The 17,072-nt window shown below is 31.0% G+C and overlaps 1 protein-coding gene across 1 annotated transcript; it reads right to left on the bottom strand.

The window, feature by feature from the left end:
• Positions 1–2,040: 2,040 nt before the first annotated feature.
• Positions 2,041–16,463, bottom strand: LOC124360698 (synaptobrevin homolog YKT6). Its single transcript, XM_046814527.1, has 3 exons — positions 15,957–16,463; positions 5,252–5,523; positions 2,041–3,643 (listed from the first exon to the last, which is right to left on the bottom strand). Exons 1-3 carry the CDS (start codon positions 16,144–16,146, stop codon positions 3,503–3,505), a joined length of 603 nt encoding a protein of 200 aa, XP_046670483.1. The 5' UTR covers positions 16,147–16,463; the 3' UTR covers positions 2,041–3,502.
• Between the last annotated feature and the right edge of the window lie 609 nt (positions 16,464–17,072).

Here is a 17,072-nt window from a genome sequence, read left to right on the forward strand (position 1 = left end):
GGTGTTGTTGTCAGTAAAGGTCGGCCAAAACGAGTCACCATTAACAGATGTGCGGCTATTTTTAAACTGTGTTCCATTCTTTTATCTGTGTTGTGCCCATACTTTCATCCCCAAAGGCCTTCTGTATCATTCACTTGTCGAGATTGAGGCAAAATTTGATGAAAATTCTTTGATCAGTTCTTCTGTCATTTCAAACACAGCACACAAATTGATGAACAGATGAAACACGTGAGACATAAACACATGCTGTATGCAACCAGAAGTGTTCATCTAGAAACTACATTATTCAAGTAGTTTGTGAGGGACTATTAGTTATGCTCATACCCTGCAGAGGCCACTCGGACACAAAGATATAAACGCAGGTTGGATACCTTTTGGACAAATCTCTTAAATTTTGGATTACTATGATATAACATTTGTTGTGTTTGCATGTCGAGTAATATTTTATATCGACTTATCAGAAATCTTATATATTTTTACACAATGTTTCACATTTATTTGTGTATTAGATTATACATTCTGTGTCTTGGTGCACAACCAGAGAACCCGATATTTGCTTTTGCATTAAAATTGCTCTGCAACCACTTATTTTTGCAAGGTAATTTTTTTTTATAAGTTATACATTTTTTCCAGTTTAATATTCGAATTCTACATTATTTGAAAAAAAATATATATAAGCAAAAAAGTTAAAATTAACGGTTGCAAGAAACACCCTTGCAAATTAGCCAAAATGGACTTGTCAGTACAGAAGCTGCTATAGTATATGGCCAGTTGGAGGGTTAATGTGCAATTGAAAAAACTGATAATTTATAGCGAAATAACTAATGAACAAAATCAGCAGACTTTAGTATAAAAAACTTAATACAATATTGATCAATTTTACTAATATTTCTGTCATGTGGCTGGTGAGACAAAGAGACAAACTAGGACCTCACGCTCCCAGTGACCAGGGAAGGATGCCATAACATGAGTGTGAGTTATGATTAAATGTTTATCACCAACTTTTAATATGGAGTTTCTTTTCTATGTTTTTTATTCTTTACTCTATGGTCCACACTTATTGACCTGAGTATCTTCATGATACATCATACCCTAAGACAACTGCAATATTCAATGTTCTAACCCTTAATGCATTGAAGAAAAAATTTGGCCTCAGTTTTCAGTTAGCGTGCATTTAGAGAATAAAAATATTCTGTTTTGCCGAAGTTATATTTATTTAATACTTATTGGGAGAAGAAATAGTAAATAAATTTTTTTTAAAGCTCTACCTTTGTTTTATACGTAGATGCACTATATACAAGGGCGTGCTGAATGGTTACATGTACATTCTGCACCTTGCATCATAAGACAAAACAATGATAAAAGAATATCACTGGACCTGCAATCCGTTATGGTGAACATGCATCACAATATATGCATTCCTACACATTCACAATATTTTTGTACACAATAAACTAAAATAAGACATACAGATAATCCCGTATGCCGCTTTTAGTGCAACTCTGATGGTACAGACATATCATCCTTATGCTGCTTTTTAAGTGTTAACATGTTTCCAAATGGTTGGCATTTACAATATCAAAAGTAAAATTTCAACTATTGCTTTTAGAACGAAAACTAAGACTTAAAATGTATTGCTTTTTATGTGAATTGAAACGGCAGCTTATTTTTAAAAATCAAACAGGAACATATGACGCTCGTGACTCAGTACATGCGCTTCATGTCCATTGTTGACTGCACACAGTCACCACAACAAAAGTCAGCCTACATGCATTATTATTTATATATACATACATACATACACCTTTTATTACTATTAGTTATACATATACACACTAACACATTATAAACTAAACATTCCATCCATAATGCAAAAATCCACATTTAAGGCTTAATGTAAGGAATATAGGCATTTTTCCATGTCTTAACTAACAGATAATTTCCTACTGTCAAATCCGCAAGATGACATAAATTACATGCACTCAAATAAAATGGATAACAGATTTTTACAATGTTTATGTGGATTAAAAACAAGTAAAACTTATCTATAAAATGTTTACTATAATACAATATATCATAAAATACAATTATAAAAAAACTAGCTATTATGTTAGAATTTCAGTAATCAACTATCAGTTTATTCAACGTTAATTAATGTAGTGTTACATAAGACCAATCTAATACAAAAACAAGTTTGGAATGTGTTCTTTAAAAATTGTTAAAAATCACACAATTTAAATACAATGCCTGCAACATGATAATATAAGTCACACATTTATTAGACAACTTCAATTCATTGGCATCGACTAATAAGCATTATTCATGAGGCCACGGTAGGACTGAAATCAGACCGATTTATATTCTAGCTTTATTTTGTATTCATAATCCACACAGTTACTTCGCTATATTCGCTTTGTTTACATTTACAAACAAAAGTGAGTAAAATTTGTTTTTAACTGTATAGATATAGCAATACAGTTTCCTTTTTACTATAAGACATATTTTACATCAAGATTATTGTATTTGACTGTATTATATACAACAGATGTTACTGCTTTTTCGTGAATACTATTACGCATGGGCTCAAATATTTTGTTTGTGTTGTTCAAAGACAACAATGTATTTTGCCACTAAAATGTAATCTTTGTTGTTACATAAATTTAAACGTTTCAGTTTATTTCCATAGTAAATATATTTAAATACATGTTTTATATAGATTAGCCTATTGCTGTTTTTGTTGTGAACTAAATTAACTAAATATTTACAAATTCACTTATTAATTTCTGACCAAATTTACTGCGATTACAGTTATTCCTTTTTAATGGGTTGAGATAAATTTCCTAAAATTGTATACTGAATGCATTGTTGAGCTCTTCAATTATTACATTACATTATTAATAAAATAATATCAATACAAATCACCATAGCAGTTCTTTACACCTTGAGAGTACACATATGGTAAGGCAACTGAGTTGCTACTCACCAAAACATTCTGTTATTGTATATAGTTGTGCATTCGCATTGATTATCAAACAGGGTGTTTGATCGATTATAAATATAAAATTTAGCCCAGTCAACTCTGTTCCTTTTACTCAGTCTATATAAAGTTTAGGAGTTTTTGACATTTATAGGCCCCACTTTTAATGGTAATTGATTTTTTTCTAGCATAATTTATGAATAAAATATGAAAAAGAAAAAAATTAATAAGAAATAAATCTTTACAGTTTACATGAATTTAGAATAAAATGGAATTATAAGGAGGCTATTTCAGACATTATTAGCAGTAACTTAATCAATTTATAAAACTGAGTTTTTAACCAACCAATCACAATTTGTTTTAAAATGAATTTAAAATAACTCCTGAAACATAATCAACTAAATAATGAAATTAAAGTATGTATTTAGATAATATATCATGTAAAATATAAAAATATACATTTGATTTAATACAAACAATATGCAATAATGAACCTATAAATAATAAGACACAGTAACATTACACTTAACCTACATAACTACAGCAGGAATTAGTTTTGCGGGCTGTCTTATAAAATGCTTTGGACTGTAGACTCAAGCCTTCTGACTTTGACACTAGGTCATCCAACTTCTCTCCCCTTTCCAGAACAGCTTCTATAGTATTATGCTGCAAAAAGATAATTTTTGTACTATTAGTAAACAAGCTTTGCTAATTCAGATTGCTACAGTATACGCATAAATCAACATTTCAAGTCATTTATTAAAACGATAACACCAATCATACCTATACCCAATAATTGCTAGCATGTTAAACTATTTTATATTCATAACCTTATCCCTTAGGATGAGTGGGCTATTTATAGCTCATGAGGGAAATATTTTGACAATAAATTGAGCTAGATTTAGAAGACATCATGTGCATACGTCACACAAAAGAGTATTTATTATATAGAGTCGCAATAGACTGCAATACTTCCGCTCTTGCCACTAGACAAAGAAGGATAGCTGTGAATGTGAAGGCCTCTCCACTTTGTTCTTATACCTTGCTACTGCTCAGAGGACTGGCAAAATTCCTCTTCTGTCTATGTGTCTTTGTTTTCTGCCAGATATCTCAAAAACAAATTGAGTTATGATCTTGAATTTTGTTTATAACCTCTTTTTATCTGATCTTTTGCTGAATAAAGATTATTCTGATCCTGAGATGGTTGTGTCCCTCTATGGGATTTGACTGAGATTTAATATAGCTTATTTACGTCTTATCTCGAGAACGATGCAACACATGTTCTGGCATATCTTGTATGTTTTGGAGGTCATATCAAAATGTCAAGTGACAATGTGGGTGCATCTTTATCTGGTGCTGATTGGATATCGGCACAGGAGCAGTTTTTTTATGTTGAAGAAGGATCATAAGTCTGACATGGGCTGGAAAAGAGATGAGAGATGCTTGGTTGGTAATCGCTGTGCTGTGTGGTTTACTTGCTGTGAAAAGTGCTAAGATAACCAGTCATCATCTTCTTGTCATGCATGTTTATTCGGTAGAGGACCTGACAGCCTGAGAGTGAGTTCTTGGTAAATTTGGTACTAACATCTTGGCTGTTTACGAGACTAGAGATTTCCAAGGCAGCCACTTTAGAACCTCAGTTGAGGCTGAGTATGTTTCCACCTATGTGGGACTGATATAAATTAAATAGAGGCCAGCGTTGTGGGTACCAGAGCCCATCATATCGCCCTTTCCTTTTCTTATTTATATTCATCCCCTCTTTGTTTTCACTGCTTCCATTTGGTCTTAGTACAGACAAGACACTTACAACTAATTTTTGAATTACATAATAGACTCTTTCCATATTAGTGACAGTGGTTCCTTTCCAATGATTGGTAGGAAAGAAGAAATAATTGGTATACGATTTAAGAAAATATGATGGGACTGTTTCTAGTTACAACATAGAGGTAAGAGAAAAAATTGTCAAAATAAGCTTCCAAGACGGTGTAAATTACCTGAAATAAAGGCTACATACTCTACTGGGTCTGGCTACATACATAATTGTGTCTGTTACAATCACTGGTTCTGTGATCAACTGAAAATTAGCTGGATTAAAATTTCCATGTAAATACTTAATTACTCTTGAATGACCCTCATTTATTAACATTATATACAAGGTGTAACTATAGCCTAAGAACTATTTGTAATGGACACTTATGACAAAATTAGTTTTAATGATTTATGTGTGATCTATATAAATACATTTCAGATAGTTTAGCTTTATAAGCTACTTACCAAAATAATTTTAGTCTCATCTAGCTCATCTTGAATTTTGGTCATTGCATCTGCTTCCCTTGGATTTTGGTACTTTGCAAGGTACACGTTTAGTTGGGGAAAAGAGATAGTAGCTTCATTTGCTGTTGGCCATTCATGTGAGGGAACTTTAGCGGAGAACTCATCCAGGACTTTGGTAATGAGAGTATGTGCAACCCTATGGGGATATTCATGGTCTGACAAGAGAACACCAGCCAAGTTGTCACCTCTTACGTAGACATGACATGTGTATTCTGCAAATAAATCAAATCAAATTATTTATTCACTTAAAAAATAATAACATAAATAACAAACTTCAGTAATTTAAGAGATGGCTATACTGGTTCTTATCACCATACATACTATATTTATGGAAGATGTCTCAATCTAAAAATATACTAATAGATATCCAAATGCTTTTTAGATGTTTGATATATTTACTGCTTTTAAGAAAAATGATTTAAATGTTATTGTTTGAATACTAAAAAACTATACACTTTAAAAGAAAAACTATAAAGCATTTAGAAGCACATTTATCATACAATTCATTAATATGAAACATCTTCTATAACCTTACAACAAAAACCTAGAGAGTAAAAGTGTTTAAAATTTATCATAGTTATTATTAAGTAAACTCGAGGTTGTTTCCCTACAGTTGCCTATTGAAATAAAACTTACCCATATAGCTGATAGCTACAGGGTTTGAGTCCAGATGTCAGTCTTCTTTGGGGACAGAATTGATTATAGTAAGGTAAGGTAAAGTGCAATACTTTATTCATGAGTGTACACAATAAACAAGGAACAACCATCAATTATGTGCACAGTTTAACCACAAATAAAGTTTTTTGTCCTATTTGTAAAAAAGTCAAACCATACCACTATATAAAATTCAGGAATTTCCAAGACCTTATAAGGACAACATTTTCAAATCGTATTTAAATAGAAAGTTTCAATCACAAGTACTGTGAGCAAATCAGTGACTCCCCAGCAGCAATACCTAGGAGGAGTATCCATTTATCCACATAACTTATACTCAGCCACACCACCATCCTTAATGTGCTTTGGTAGATTTCTATTTATCACATATCTATGTAAAAAGTTACATTTGTCTATGAAATGATTTTGTTTGTGTATTTGATATAAAATATATTCTATGTCTAATAGGAGCTTAGTAAAAATATTTTCCTTCTTAATTTTGAATACACAGTAAACGAAATTTTGTCTAAAACTGTCAAACATATAATTGACAAGGAACTCTAGGAATATAATATCTGATGGATATCTGTGGTTTTTTCACATAAAATTTATTATACCTCTCAGAGCAACCGCCAGCTATTCGAGTATAGTAGACAACGCATCTCTCCATGAGAGAATCCCAGCTTACAGAACCTGCCTATGGGCAAAATAAATTAACCTGTAATGCTCCTCACCTAGTAGGCTTATCTCTCTGAGTACTTGACAGTTCAATTTGTTATTGAATATTACTCCTAAATAAATGTATTGTGTCATTGTAAAACTTAAAATAATATATTATTTTCAAAGTCAATGTTTACAGAAAGTGCGAATACGAAGTGTATATTAAAAAAAATACTGTTTTGATATATAACAAAATCAAGTTAATTTGTTGTAACAATTTTATTTTTATATGGAAGCCCACACTTTTATCTACTTTTCTACATAATGGCCATCAATATTAAGTTATTTATCATATCTAAATATACCCTTTTGTATACTGAGTTCTCATAGATTTTGACGTAATTGTTGCCGTTACAAGCACAAACCTTTAAAATGTTTCTTCTTTTGAAAAAACAAATGGTAGTTACTGGGCGCTAAATTGGGACTGTTTGAGGGGATTATCAAATTGTTTTTAGCTCAACATTATTTTGAGTATCTTTTAAAGTTCTTACCATTTGAATTTCATTCCATCACTCATCTTTTGTCCAAACAATTCACGGTTCTGATGATTGATAGTAAATTTCAACTGCTTTAAGCGCCCTATTTTTATATTTAAGATTTGATACGAATGTTCGTTGTTACAATGACCCACTAAATTTAATGAAAAAGGTCGATTAATCAACTGGGTTCATAGTAACGTCACCTTTTGCCTATTAAGTTAAATATTTCAAAAGATGGCTTGTTGTCTTAACAACCTTAAATTATATAAAATATTTATATTGAGAGAACTAGGTCTTTGACTCAACCATTCTTTGTGTCAATGGTCCAAAATGTAGCTACGTATAAACAATGTGATAAAGGGTTGTAGCGACAACCCATTTCCAATTCAATGGATAAAATATTGTAAGAAGGTCGTTGAGAGGGAGTTAAGAGGTTCTATTAGTCAACTAGGCTCTACTATGTGTCAACTGCGTGCAGCCAGACATTGAGGCAACGTGTTGCCGTGCAGAAGTCATATGGTACTCAGTGTTTCACTCGTAGTGTTCACTATTATCTTGCCACTATAAATTTACTACAGTAATAATTTGTTTTGTATTAATTTAAAACTGTATTAATATAAACCCCCTTTTAATGGAGACAGGTATACTTTACATACAGTTATGCTAAAGTTTACCAAATAAGAATTATAAAAATACAATACAAATAACTATATCAAATGAAAATGGTGATAAACTCAATTATAAATAGTAATTCTAAATATTAAGAACACAGATCAAAATATTAATAGTAATTAAGAGTGGTATATAACTTTGAACGTAACATATATTATAAAATATATAAAAAAGAATTATTAAAACGTAAACAATATTGTTCAATACAAATTCTATAACTTAAAACACATCAATACAAATTAGGTTGATTCTCTATATAAACTTTAGAATTCATGCCAAATAAATATATCATATTGAAAACATGTGTTTTGTGTAATTTAATATATTACAAGTTCAGTGTTGTTCACAGCAAAAGTTTACGTTTTATTGTTGTACCTCCTCTTGTAATCTCAATATGTTATTAACTATCTATATCTCTTAATTTATAAATAATTTATATTGTAGATTAAATCAAGTTGATACTTGAAGTTTAATAAATACTTTTGATATCATACACAAATGTCGATATCATACACATCTATACTGATTACATCTGAGGTGGATTAGAAGTCTTGGAGAGTTTTAAGTTTCATTAAAGGATCAACTTCAGGATTTACTATATTATGATGTTGTCTCATATAGTGTAAGAAGAACCTTAACTGTAACTATAGGTTAAGAGGCTACCATCATTTAAAGTCTTCATATAAAAATTATTATATGAGGAGAATTAAATTTTTCTATGCTAACAAAACGTGTCATCAATAATTCGTTTATAAAAGAGTAATGCTAATCTCTATAAAGTTATGCATTGAATTGATGTGATATATGACTGTATTGTAAGAGGCACTGCAAAAGGCCTTTGAACTCTGACTTCAGGAGTCCACCACATTGGTCTAAAATCATTCATTAATACTTGATTAGTAATCAATGAACTCTTTAAAACATGTCAAACGTCTGTTTTGAATAATTTTCTACATAAGGTATTTTTTTAATATATGTTCAATAATATACATGTATCATAAATAACATTACACATAGTATGTATTCTAAATCTTTACCCTTATATCAAACATTATGGACAAAAACTCTACATAGTTGCAGATTCATGTCTAATGGGGCAGAAGGAGTTGACTAATAGACCCTGTTTCGTTTTAAAGCGCTTGTTTCAGATGGAGGGGCGTTGAGATAACGATCAGATGAGTAAACACCATAGCATTTCTTATTTGAATTTCAGTGCATTATAGTGTTGTTGTGTCAATGAACTCATTCGTAGTTGTGTCCTTATTTTCTTAATATGCATCATTGTAACATAGAACCTTCTGATTAAAATTTTAGTTTTCTTAGTAAGTCGGGTCGTTGTCACAACGCTTCGTAGAGAAAAAACCCTCTATTGTTTGTTATTTTTCAGAAAGGGTCATGAGTCAAAGATTAGTAGTGTAAAAGACCCATCACTAAAATTACAATTATAAAAATAGGGTAGTTTAGACAATGAATCTTAGAGTAAAAGAGCTTCACCCAAATATGACTAAAAAAAATCTGTTGAATCTGAAATTTTTTATCTACTATGGTTTTACAATCTGTTATGTTTGAATTTTGAAAAAAATGAGAAGAAGCTTGCTTAAACAATATTGTAACTGATAAAAATATTTAAAAAAACTGCAGATGTAGAATAGAAGAGCCACATTTGTCTGATCACATTGGTGTTTGGCTAATTTTATGAATATAATTTGGAAAATAAATTTATCAAAGACACATAAAAGTATAAGACAGGCTCTAACATAAAATACTATAAATACAATTAGACAATTAATTTTAGAAACTGACTAGATTATATTTCATTTCCTAAAGTAGAGGAAGCCTTTAATTATTTTATTTATTTATAAAAACATCTCTTCAAGAAAGATGTTTTAAAAAAACATTCAGAACAATTAATTCTACGAAGACTTCAATTTATGAAAACCTATGACTAGAGGCTGAAGGCTTTAAGTAAGAAGGCATCTTCCAATTTCATTGAAAAGACCGAAAACAAATCACAAGCAGTATTATAGCAAGTGATATAGTTTTTTTTCTCATGGAATACAAAGAAAGATTGCCCCGTGCTTAAATTAAAGGTAGGGGAGGAACTAATAAACAATCTATGAAAAGTGGCACCAATAACCATTTTGCAACAATTGCGGACGCCACACTTGCGAAAGCATCTCCTCTCAACACAAAACCACTTCTGCCATTTCCAATAAACACTAAACAAAATTTTTCTTCTCAAAAACAACTGAAAGAGAAGTAATGTCTATGATATCAAAATAAAAGTCCAAAAATTCTGCTGGAATTGATGAAATTTCCTCTAAAATTTTAAAAATGTTTATGAGTGAACTGACACCTCCCTTAGTTTCAATTTTTAACAAATCATTTGAGGAAGGAAAGTTTCCATTGGGAATGAAAGTGTCAAAAATCTATCAAAACTAATCTATCTAAAACTGTGTGTATAATACAAGGTGTAACAAAAGGGTTGGACTGTTATGGATTTTCAGATTCTATGTGTGATTCTAAGCTGAAAATAAAGAATAATTTTTCCAATTTCGACTTTTTTGAGCAGATATATGCCATTTTGTTTTTTAAAGAATTTTATCTTTGTTGTTATGTTTACGATTGTTACAAAAGTTGGTAAATGGGTCTTTCGTCTTTCGTAAATTCGTCAGAAGGTTTTAAAAATAATTTAAAAATATTTTATTAAATATAGTACCTTCTGACATGGCCTCATTTACCAAGTCTTGTAACAATCGTAAAAGTAACAACAAAGATAAAAAATTATTTCAATACAATAAAAAGAAAAAAATGGCGTATATGACAAATGAAGTGGATTTGGAAACAAATTATTCTTTATTTTTAGCTTAAAATCACACATAGAATCTGAAAATGCATAGCCAGTCCAACCTTTTTGTTACACCCTGCATTATACACTCAGATTCAGTATCATTGATAGCTAAATTGTTAACTTGAAACCACTAGGTTGCCACCTTCATTGAATATTCTTGCTGGGCTATGTTACTCAGAGTACTGTGGTCATTTAAGAGAGTGGTATCATCCACGAAGAGAACTGACCTACAAGGAACATTGAAGGAATAATCATTGACAACTACAAGAAATAGGAAAGGACCCAAAACAGACCCTTGAGATACGCAAATTTGAATATTTTGTAAATCCGAGATATCTTTTTTTTGAACAACCATAGGGAATACAAATCATGGGGAATACTGTCAAATGTCTTGGACAAGTCAATTAAAGTTGCAGATAATAGCATTTTACTTTTCAAGTTATTTATAATATTGTCCACTATGGTTTCAACAGCTTATGCAGTATCAAGTCCAGGTAAAAACCAAAATTGTTCCTTGCATAATTAATCATTTTGTAAAAAGAAACCTTGTAAATGTATCTTAAATATTTTGCTAAGATTGGTATTAAATAAATTGGTCCACAATTTGATGAAACTGTTTTATCATCCTTATTCTTATAGATAGGAATAATTTTTGCAATTTTTAAACAGTCAGAGAAAACGGCATCTGATAACATTTTATTATTAAAAAGATGTCAGGGAGTGGTTTAGCTATTTTATCAATTATTTCTTTAACTTTTTTATTACAAAATCCATAGTAATCTTCACTATTTCATAAACTTAATTCAGTGACATATTTTAAAACATTTTTTAGAGAAATATTTTCCACTGGAATTTATTATTCTGAATATTCCATCTGTTAGTATAATTACTCATTAAATGTTTAGCCTTATCAATGTTGTGCACACAATGAACTTTGGATCCAGTCAACCGTAACATTGACACAGAAAGCATTAACACAAGAGTTATTACAAACCCCATGAAACTGTCTCAAATTTTGTCTCCGATTTAATAACTTTCCAAGATGCTTTGTATTTGTTCTTAAGAATTTTGAAGGTTCTTAACCCTTCCTATACGTATTACTGGAAATCCTGGCAACACATGCATGACGACAAATTTCACTATTGAAGTGTTTTCCCTGATCGCGCACAGTAGTTTGTAAAACTGGTGATAAAATGCATTAGAATGTTAATTGAATGTCAGGCAACAGATATTCTATACAGATATCTATTCACAATTCTTGGCTGCCCATTATCAATCTGAAACTGAACACCATTTTTCTGCCGTATGCTGACGGGTTTGAAGACTTTTTCCATGTGTAAAGGATGACAGTGCAATTTTTAAGATCTGCGCACAAACACTATTCCTATATCAAATGCTATATGTTACAACTGAACATTGTTTACGACTGTAGGACAACTTTAATTGATATTTCAATTTTGTGTTTTTTAAGTATGATGATCTTGTTCCTTTTTCTGTAAATTGGAAAATGTTTTGTTTTGTTTCCTATATATATTTATTTGTAAAAATACCTTTTAGTCTTAAAAACAATTCAGTTTTAATATTTTTTTACTTCCTATCATAACTATATTAATCTTAAATTAAATACAACTTTCAGTTAACATTAATTTTGAAAAGCCTATCACATGCTAACTTAGGGAGAAATATAATAATTTATATCCAACACTCTAAGGGTTAAAATCCTGACATCAACACTGATGGCCGTAGGCATTTGAGATTACAAAGTGAAGTATGTAAAACTGTACAATTTGAGACAGTTATGGGTGTTGGAAAAACGGAATTAACTAAAAATAATAAATAAAAATATTGAATACAGCTAACCTGGTAATCCTCTGTCCCCATATCTTATTTCTTATCACATGTAAAAACATTTGTATGTATAATTAAAACTAACCTTTATTAGTGATAAAGTGATCTGAGCTTGAATTTGAGTAATATTTCAAAGGAAAGTTTTCTTTTTCCACCAGAAATGCAGAAGCCACCACAGCCTAAACTGATGACCAGGGGCATTTCTATTCATTCTATTCTATTCAGTACGGGCTTCGGTGCCTGTTTTGAGTTCTAACTAGAAAACAAAAACATTTCTCGAAATACTACCTAAACAATTCTATCTCAGATCATGTCAGCATTTGTAAATATTAAGTTTATAACTTTTTTCCAGGGTTTAAGATAGGATGAAAATTTTCTTGAGTTCTAACTAGAAAACAAAAACATTTCTCGAAATACTACCTTAACAATTCTATCTCAGATCATGTCACCATTCGTAAATATTAAGTTTAATTTTTTTCCAGGGTTTAAGATAGGATGAAAATTCTCTTCGTAAAAATGCTACCAACTCTTCAGACTCTTTAGCAAACATATTTGAAATGTAGCACTTATTAATAGCATTGCTGTTAAGTGAGATTCCCACTAATATTTAGCGAAAAACAGTTTGAAGTCCTCTAACTTAATACTTTTTGTCTCCAGAACCAATATTTATTGAATGAAAATACTGTTGTTAAAATATTTAGGATCTCCATGATTAAAAGAAGAGAATTATTGGGTACTTTGGGATTATACCGACCACACCCAGACATGAATCGTTATTTCACATTTCGTTTCTACTGATTACTAGATTAGCGTAGAACAATATTTCGTCAATATAAAACAGGAATTGTCTTATCGCAAACACCTCCCCATCCTCAGACAGAGGTCAAAGTCGAGCGTCTAGTAGATAACGTGATTGCAGAGTCTCGCCGCCCGTTCAGCTGGTGCATCGCTTTGTTGTACTTCCGTGTTTTACCTCTACATTTCTCCAAACACAAAAATTCAACAAAAACAAACATTTACCAAACTAAACTTTTTATTAAAAAAACACTCAAAACTTGTTTTTATTCTTGATCACATTCCGCCACCCAAAATGCGAGTGCCTCCGGCCATCAGCGCGGGCTTCGACAGCACCTTCGGTGCTGCCCCGCGCTGATGTCGACGAAAGAAAAACATCCCTCGAGATAGTACCTATCAGTAAAATATCAAATTCTAGAGGGGCTAATCAGAAATATAAATTGAATTGTAATGGAAAGGCAATGATGTACCGTGCAAATCACGTGATGCCGCGCGGCCTGCCGTAATCAGGATTCTCGAGAAAGATAAGATAACAGCGACAACAATACCGATCACAATACCTGGAAATGCTTGTAAGTTTGTAATTTTGTAATTGAAGAGTTGTTTTTTCGTTCTATCATGTTTGTTTCTATAAATTTCTATTTTTGTGTTCTTCATACTGGTGTGGTCGGTATAATCCCAAAGTACCGATTATTGTAAAGATGTTTGATTAATAACAGTTTAGTTACTAAATAGCATTTAAGTTTATTGTAAAAATATACATATAAAATGAAATCTCTCAATATAAAATACAAAATAAATTAAAATAGTAGCAATTTTTTATATTTGTTATAAAATTAGTTAGTATTAACAAAAGTTTATCTTTAAAAAACTAATTAGGCCCTAGTTTGAGAACCAACCTTATTAAATATGTAGCCTTCTTTGTTTTGTGAACACCGATATTAAGATTATTTCTTATCTATTGTACTAAATGCTTAAATTAGTAATGCTTAACCTTTTACAATGTATGTCATACCAAATAAAATCTGAAAACAACATAACCTCAAAAAATCTAGTCAGTACAATAGTTAGAGACATCATGAAAATATATACAAAATCGTACAGTATCAAATGTATCAAAATCCTTGATACATCAAGGGGGTTTCATAATCAAGCGTAAATTATTCATTTTTATTCGTATGCGAGTCAGCCACAGTGCAACAGTACGGCAGTCGTAGCAACAAAGCATGGCTATTTGTTGGACAATACTATCGCATTGTGTGCAGCCCGCTTGTGGCATTGGCTGTAAAAGGAAGCCTTAATAAATTTAATATTGTTTTAATATATTTGACCATTTCCCATAATCTTTTCTCATATGGCCATTGGACCTCCAATAGCAAGTTTAACAATGAATAATTTTTTTTTTTAATTGGTTTAGTAGTAAAGCACTTAATACTGCTACATTACTACAGATACAAAACTTGGTTATTGTTTGTATATAATTTTACTGATATGTCCTAGACACAAAAGTAAACAACATAAATTTGAATGTAACTCCCGTAAATTTAGTTCCATTAGTCAGTTTGTGGCTAACGTTCTAACTTGGGTATCTATACTTTTTGACCCAAATGTAGGCAGACGCTTTCCAACTAGACAGTTCCCCAGCTAGAAGTGAGGCGTGGTGACTTATTTTATCTTATAGTATCATTGAAAAACAGTAGTTTTAACGCTGTAAACTTATTTTCCAAATGCAATGTGCTTTTCACGTTAGTTGCTCTTTCTCGGTTTTCTCGCAATTTTGTAAGAGCTTTTAAAAAATAACGTTGCATTTTCTCAGGTTGTTTTGCAAAATGCAACAAATGTAACCAAAGCTTAAACCCTGCTTTTCTATATATGGTACGTATAGCCTATATCTATTTATGTTGTGTAATAACAAATAGTAGGCAGGAACAGGAGATTACTGTGTTAAATTCATTTCATAAATATTAAATTATAAAATTTAACTAATTTCGTCTTTCTGACAAATAGTATTAAAAAACTTGTATAATATATTTTAATACTGAAAGTGATACCTAACTTATAAGCTCAGATATAATTAACTATCTTCCCATATTTGGACGAACATTTTTCCCAAATTTCGAGTCAATTTTCCCATATTTTGAAGTAGTGAATACTACATTTGAGCCAACAAGAAAATGAAAACTGTAAAAACAGTTAAAATTATAAGTTATGCAACTGCTGGGCTAAATGTTAAAAGAAGAAATCTCAAATTTAACTAGAACCTATTATGCTTGATTGCTTAAAATAGCAGATGGGTTTCGAATCGTCAACATAACAATCAATGAACACTCATTCAAGGCATTAAGCCCAGCAGATAACGGTTACTCCAATTCTACAGTATAGACACATGAACAGTGTATGCTACTTTAAATAGCATTAAAAGTGAATTTAAAGATTTTTTCTGACTAAAAAAAAAACTGGTACGTTCGTATTTAGGAAGTGATTTTACATAGAAAAATGTAAAACATATTTTCTCCACATGAAACAACTGTTTCACATGTATAGAAATGCTTTCCCATTTATTTTAGGCTCAAGGATTTGAGACTAATCAAAGTTCACACTAGTTGAAAAATTTAAAAGATCTTACCTCCTTCTTTAACTGACTGTCTTGCAGCTGTTTGAGTTCTTTCAACTATTGTTTTACTAACAAAAGCCATAAATTCTTGGACACTACCTCTTTGGAAAAATCCAAAAGTTGACAAATCATATGAGGACTTGAGCCAGACTGCGTTATGAACTCCTTTATATAAAATGTTTAGTGCATAGAGTTTTACCATTTTACTGAAAAATAACTTGTTATTAGTCTCAAGTAAAACACTATACAATAATTAATATTTTAAAGAAAGAAATTGAGTGGCAAAAACAATTGTTCAAGGAATTTTAAGTCTTCTTATAGCCTATATCACAATCCTTATAACACTTCTAAATTTTTATAATTCGATAATAGTAGATTGAAAAATATTTTTAAAAATTGATATCTACTCATGAATCAAATACTTTCATCTACAAGTGATAATAATATTGTCTAACAATACTGAACAATTAGGTTACCAGTATGAAAACACTTCAACACAGACGTCAGACTGGTTAACATTTACATCACAGCTGTTGAAAGTTGCGTGAAAGTTTTCCATCACCATAGAGTAAATCACAACCAATCGTATTCCGTTGACATCAATCCAAAGATTACCTTTACATATGTATATATACATTAAATTTGTATAAATGGCAATAGCCTTATTTAATTTCAATAAACATTAAGCATATGCGTTTAAATAAACAAACTAACATATGATCAGAAGACCAAATACCTGTCAAATGACTTTTATTTACATTAAATTTGGATAAATGGCAATAGCCTTTTTTAATTTCAATAAACATTGAATCGCCAAAAGTACTTGCTCCGCCGGGACTCGAACCCGGATCTTTCACTTGCCGGGTGAATGTGCTACCATTACACCACAGAGCCCTCACTTTTGACGATTCAATTATTATGTATTTGGCCGTATCTGTCACATATGCGTTTAAATAAACAAACTAACATATGATCGGAAGACTAAATACCTGTCAAATGACTTTTATTTACATTTGTATAAATGGCAGTAGCCTTATGTTTTTTCTTTTTCTTTTGCCACCTTTTTGTGGCGGCCTGGATTAAAAATCCATGAGGCCCCGATGTTCACTTTTGTGGTTGTCCGTCGTT

Source organism: Homalodisca vitripennis, chromosome 4 (assembly GCF_021130785.1).
Source record: "Homalodisca vitripennis isolate AUS2020 chromosome 4, UT_GWSS_2.1, whole genome shotgun sequence".
In the NCBI taxonomy this organism is placed as follows: Eukaryota; Metazoa; Arthropoda; class Insecta; order Hemiptera; family Cicadellidae; genus Homalodisca; species Homalodisca vitripennis.

What these genes read in the sequence shown, in the direction of transcription:
- LOC124360698 (XM_046814527.1), bottom strand. Translation starts at nt 16,146, where the DNA reads ATGGTAAAACTCTATGCACTAAACATTTTATATAAAGGAGTTCATAAC. An exon ending in ACAGTCAGTTAAAGAAGGAG is followed by an intron (nt 5,524 to 15,956) that starts GTAAGATCTTTT and finishes ATTTATTTGCAG; the next exon opens with AATACACATGTCATGTCTAC. An exon ending in ATGAGACTAAAATTATTTTG is followed by an intron (nt 3,644 to 5,251) that starts GTAAGTAGCTTA and finishes ATCTTTTTGCAG; the next exon opens with CATAATACTATAGAAGCTGT.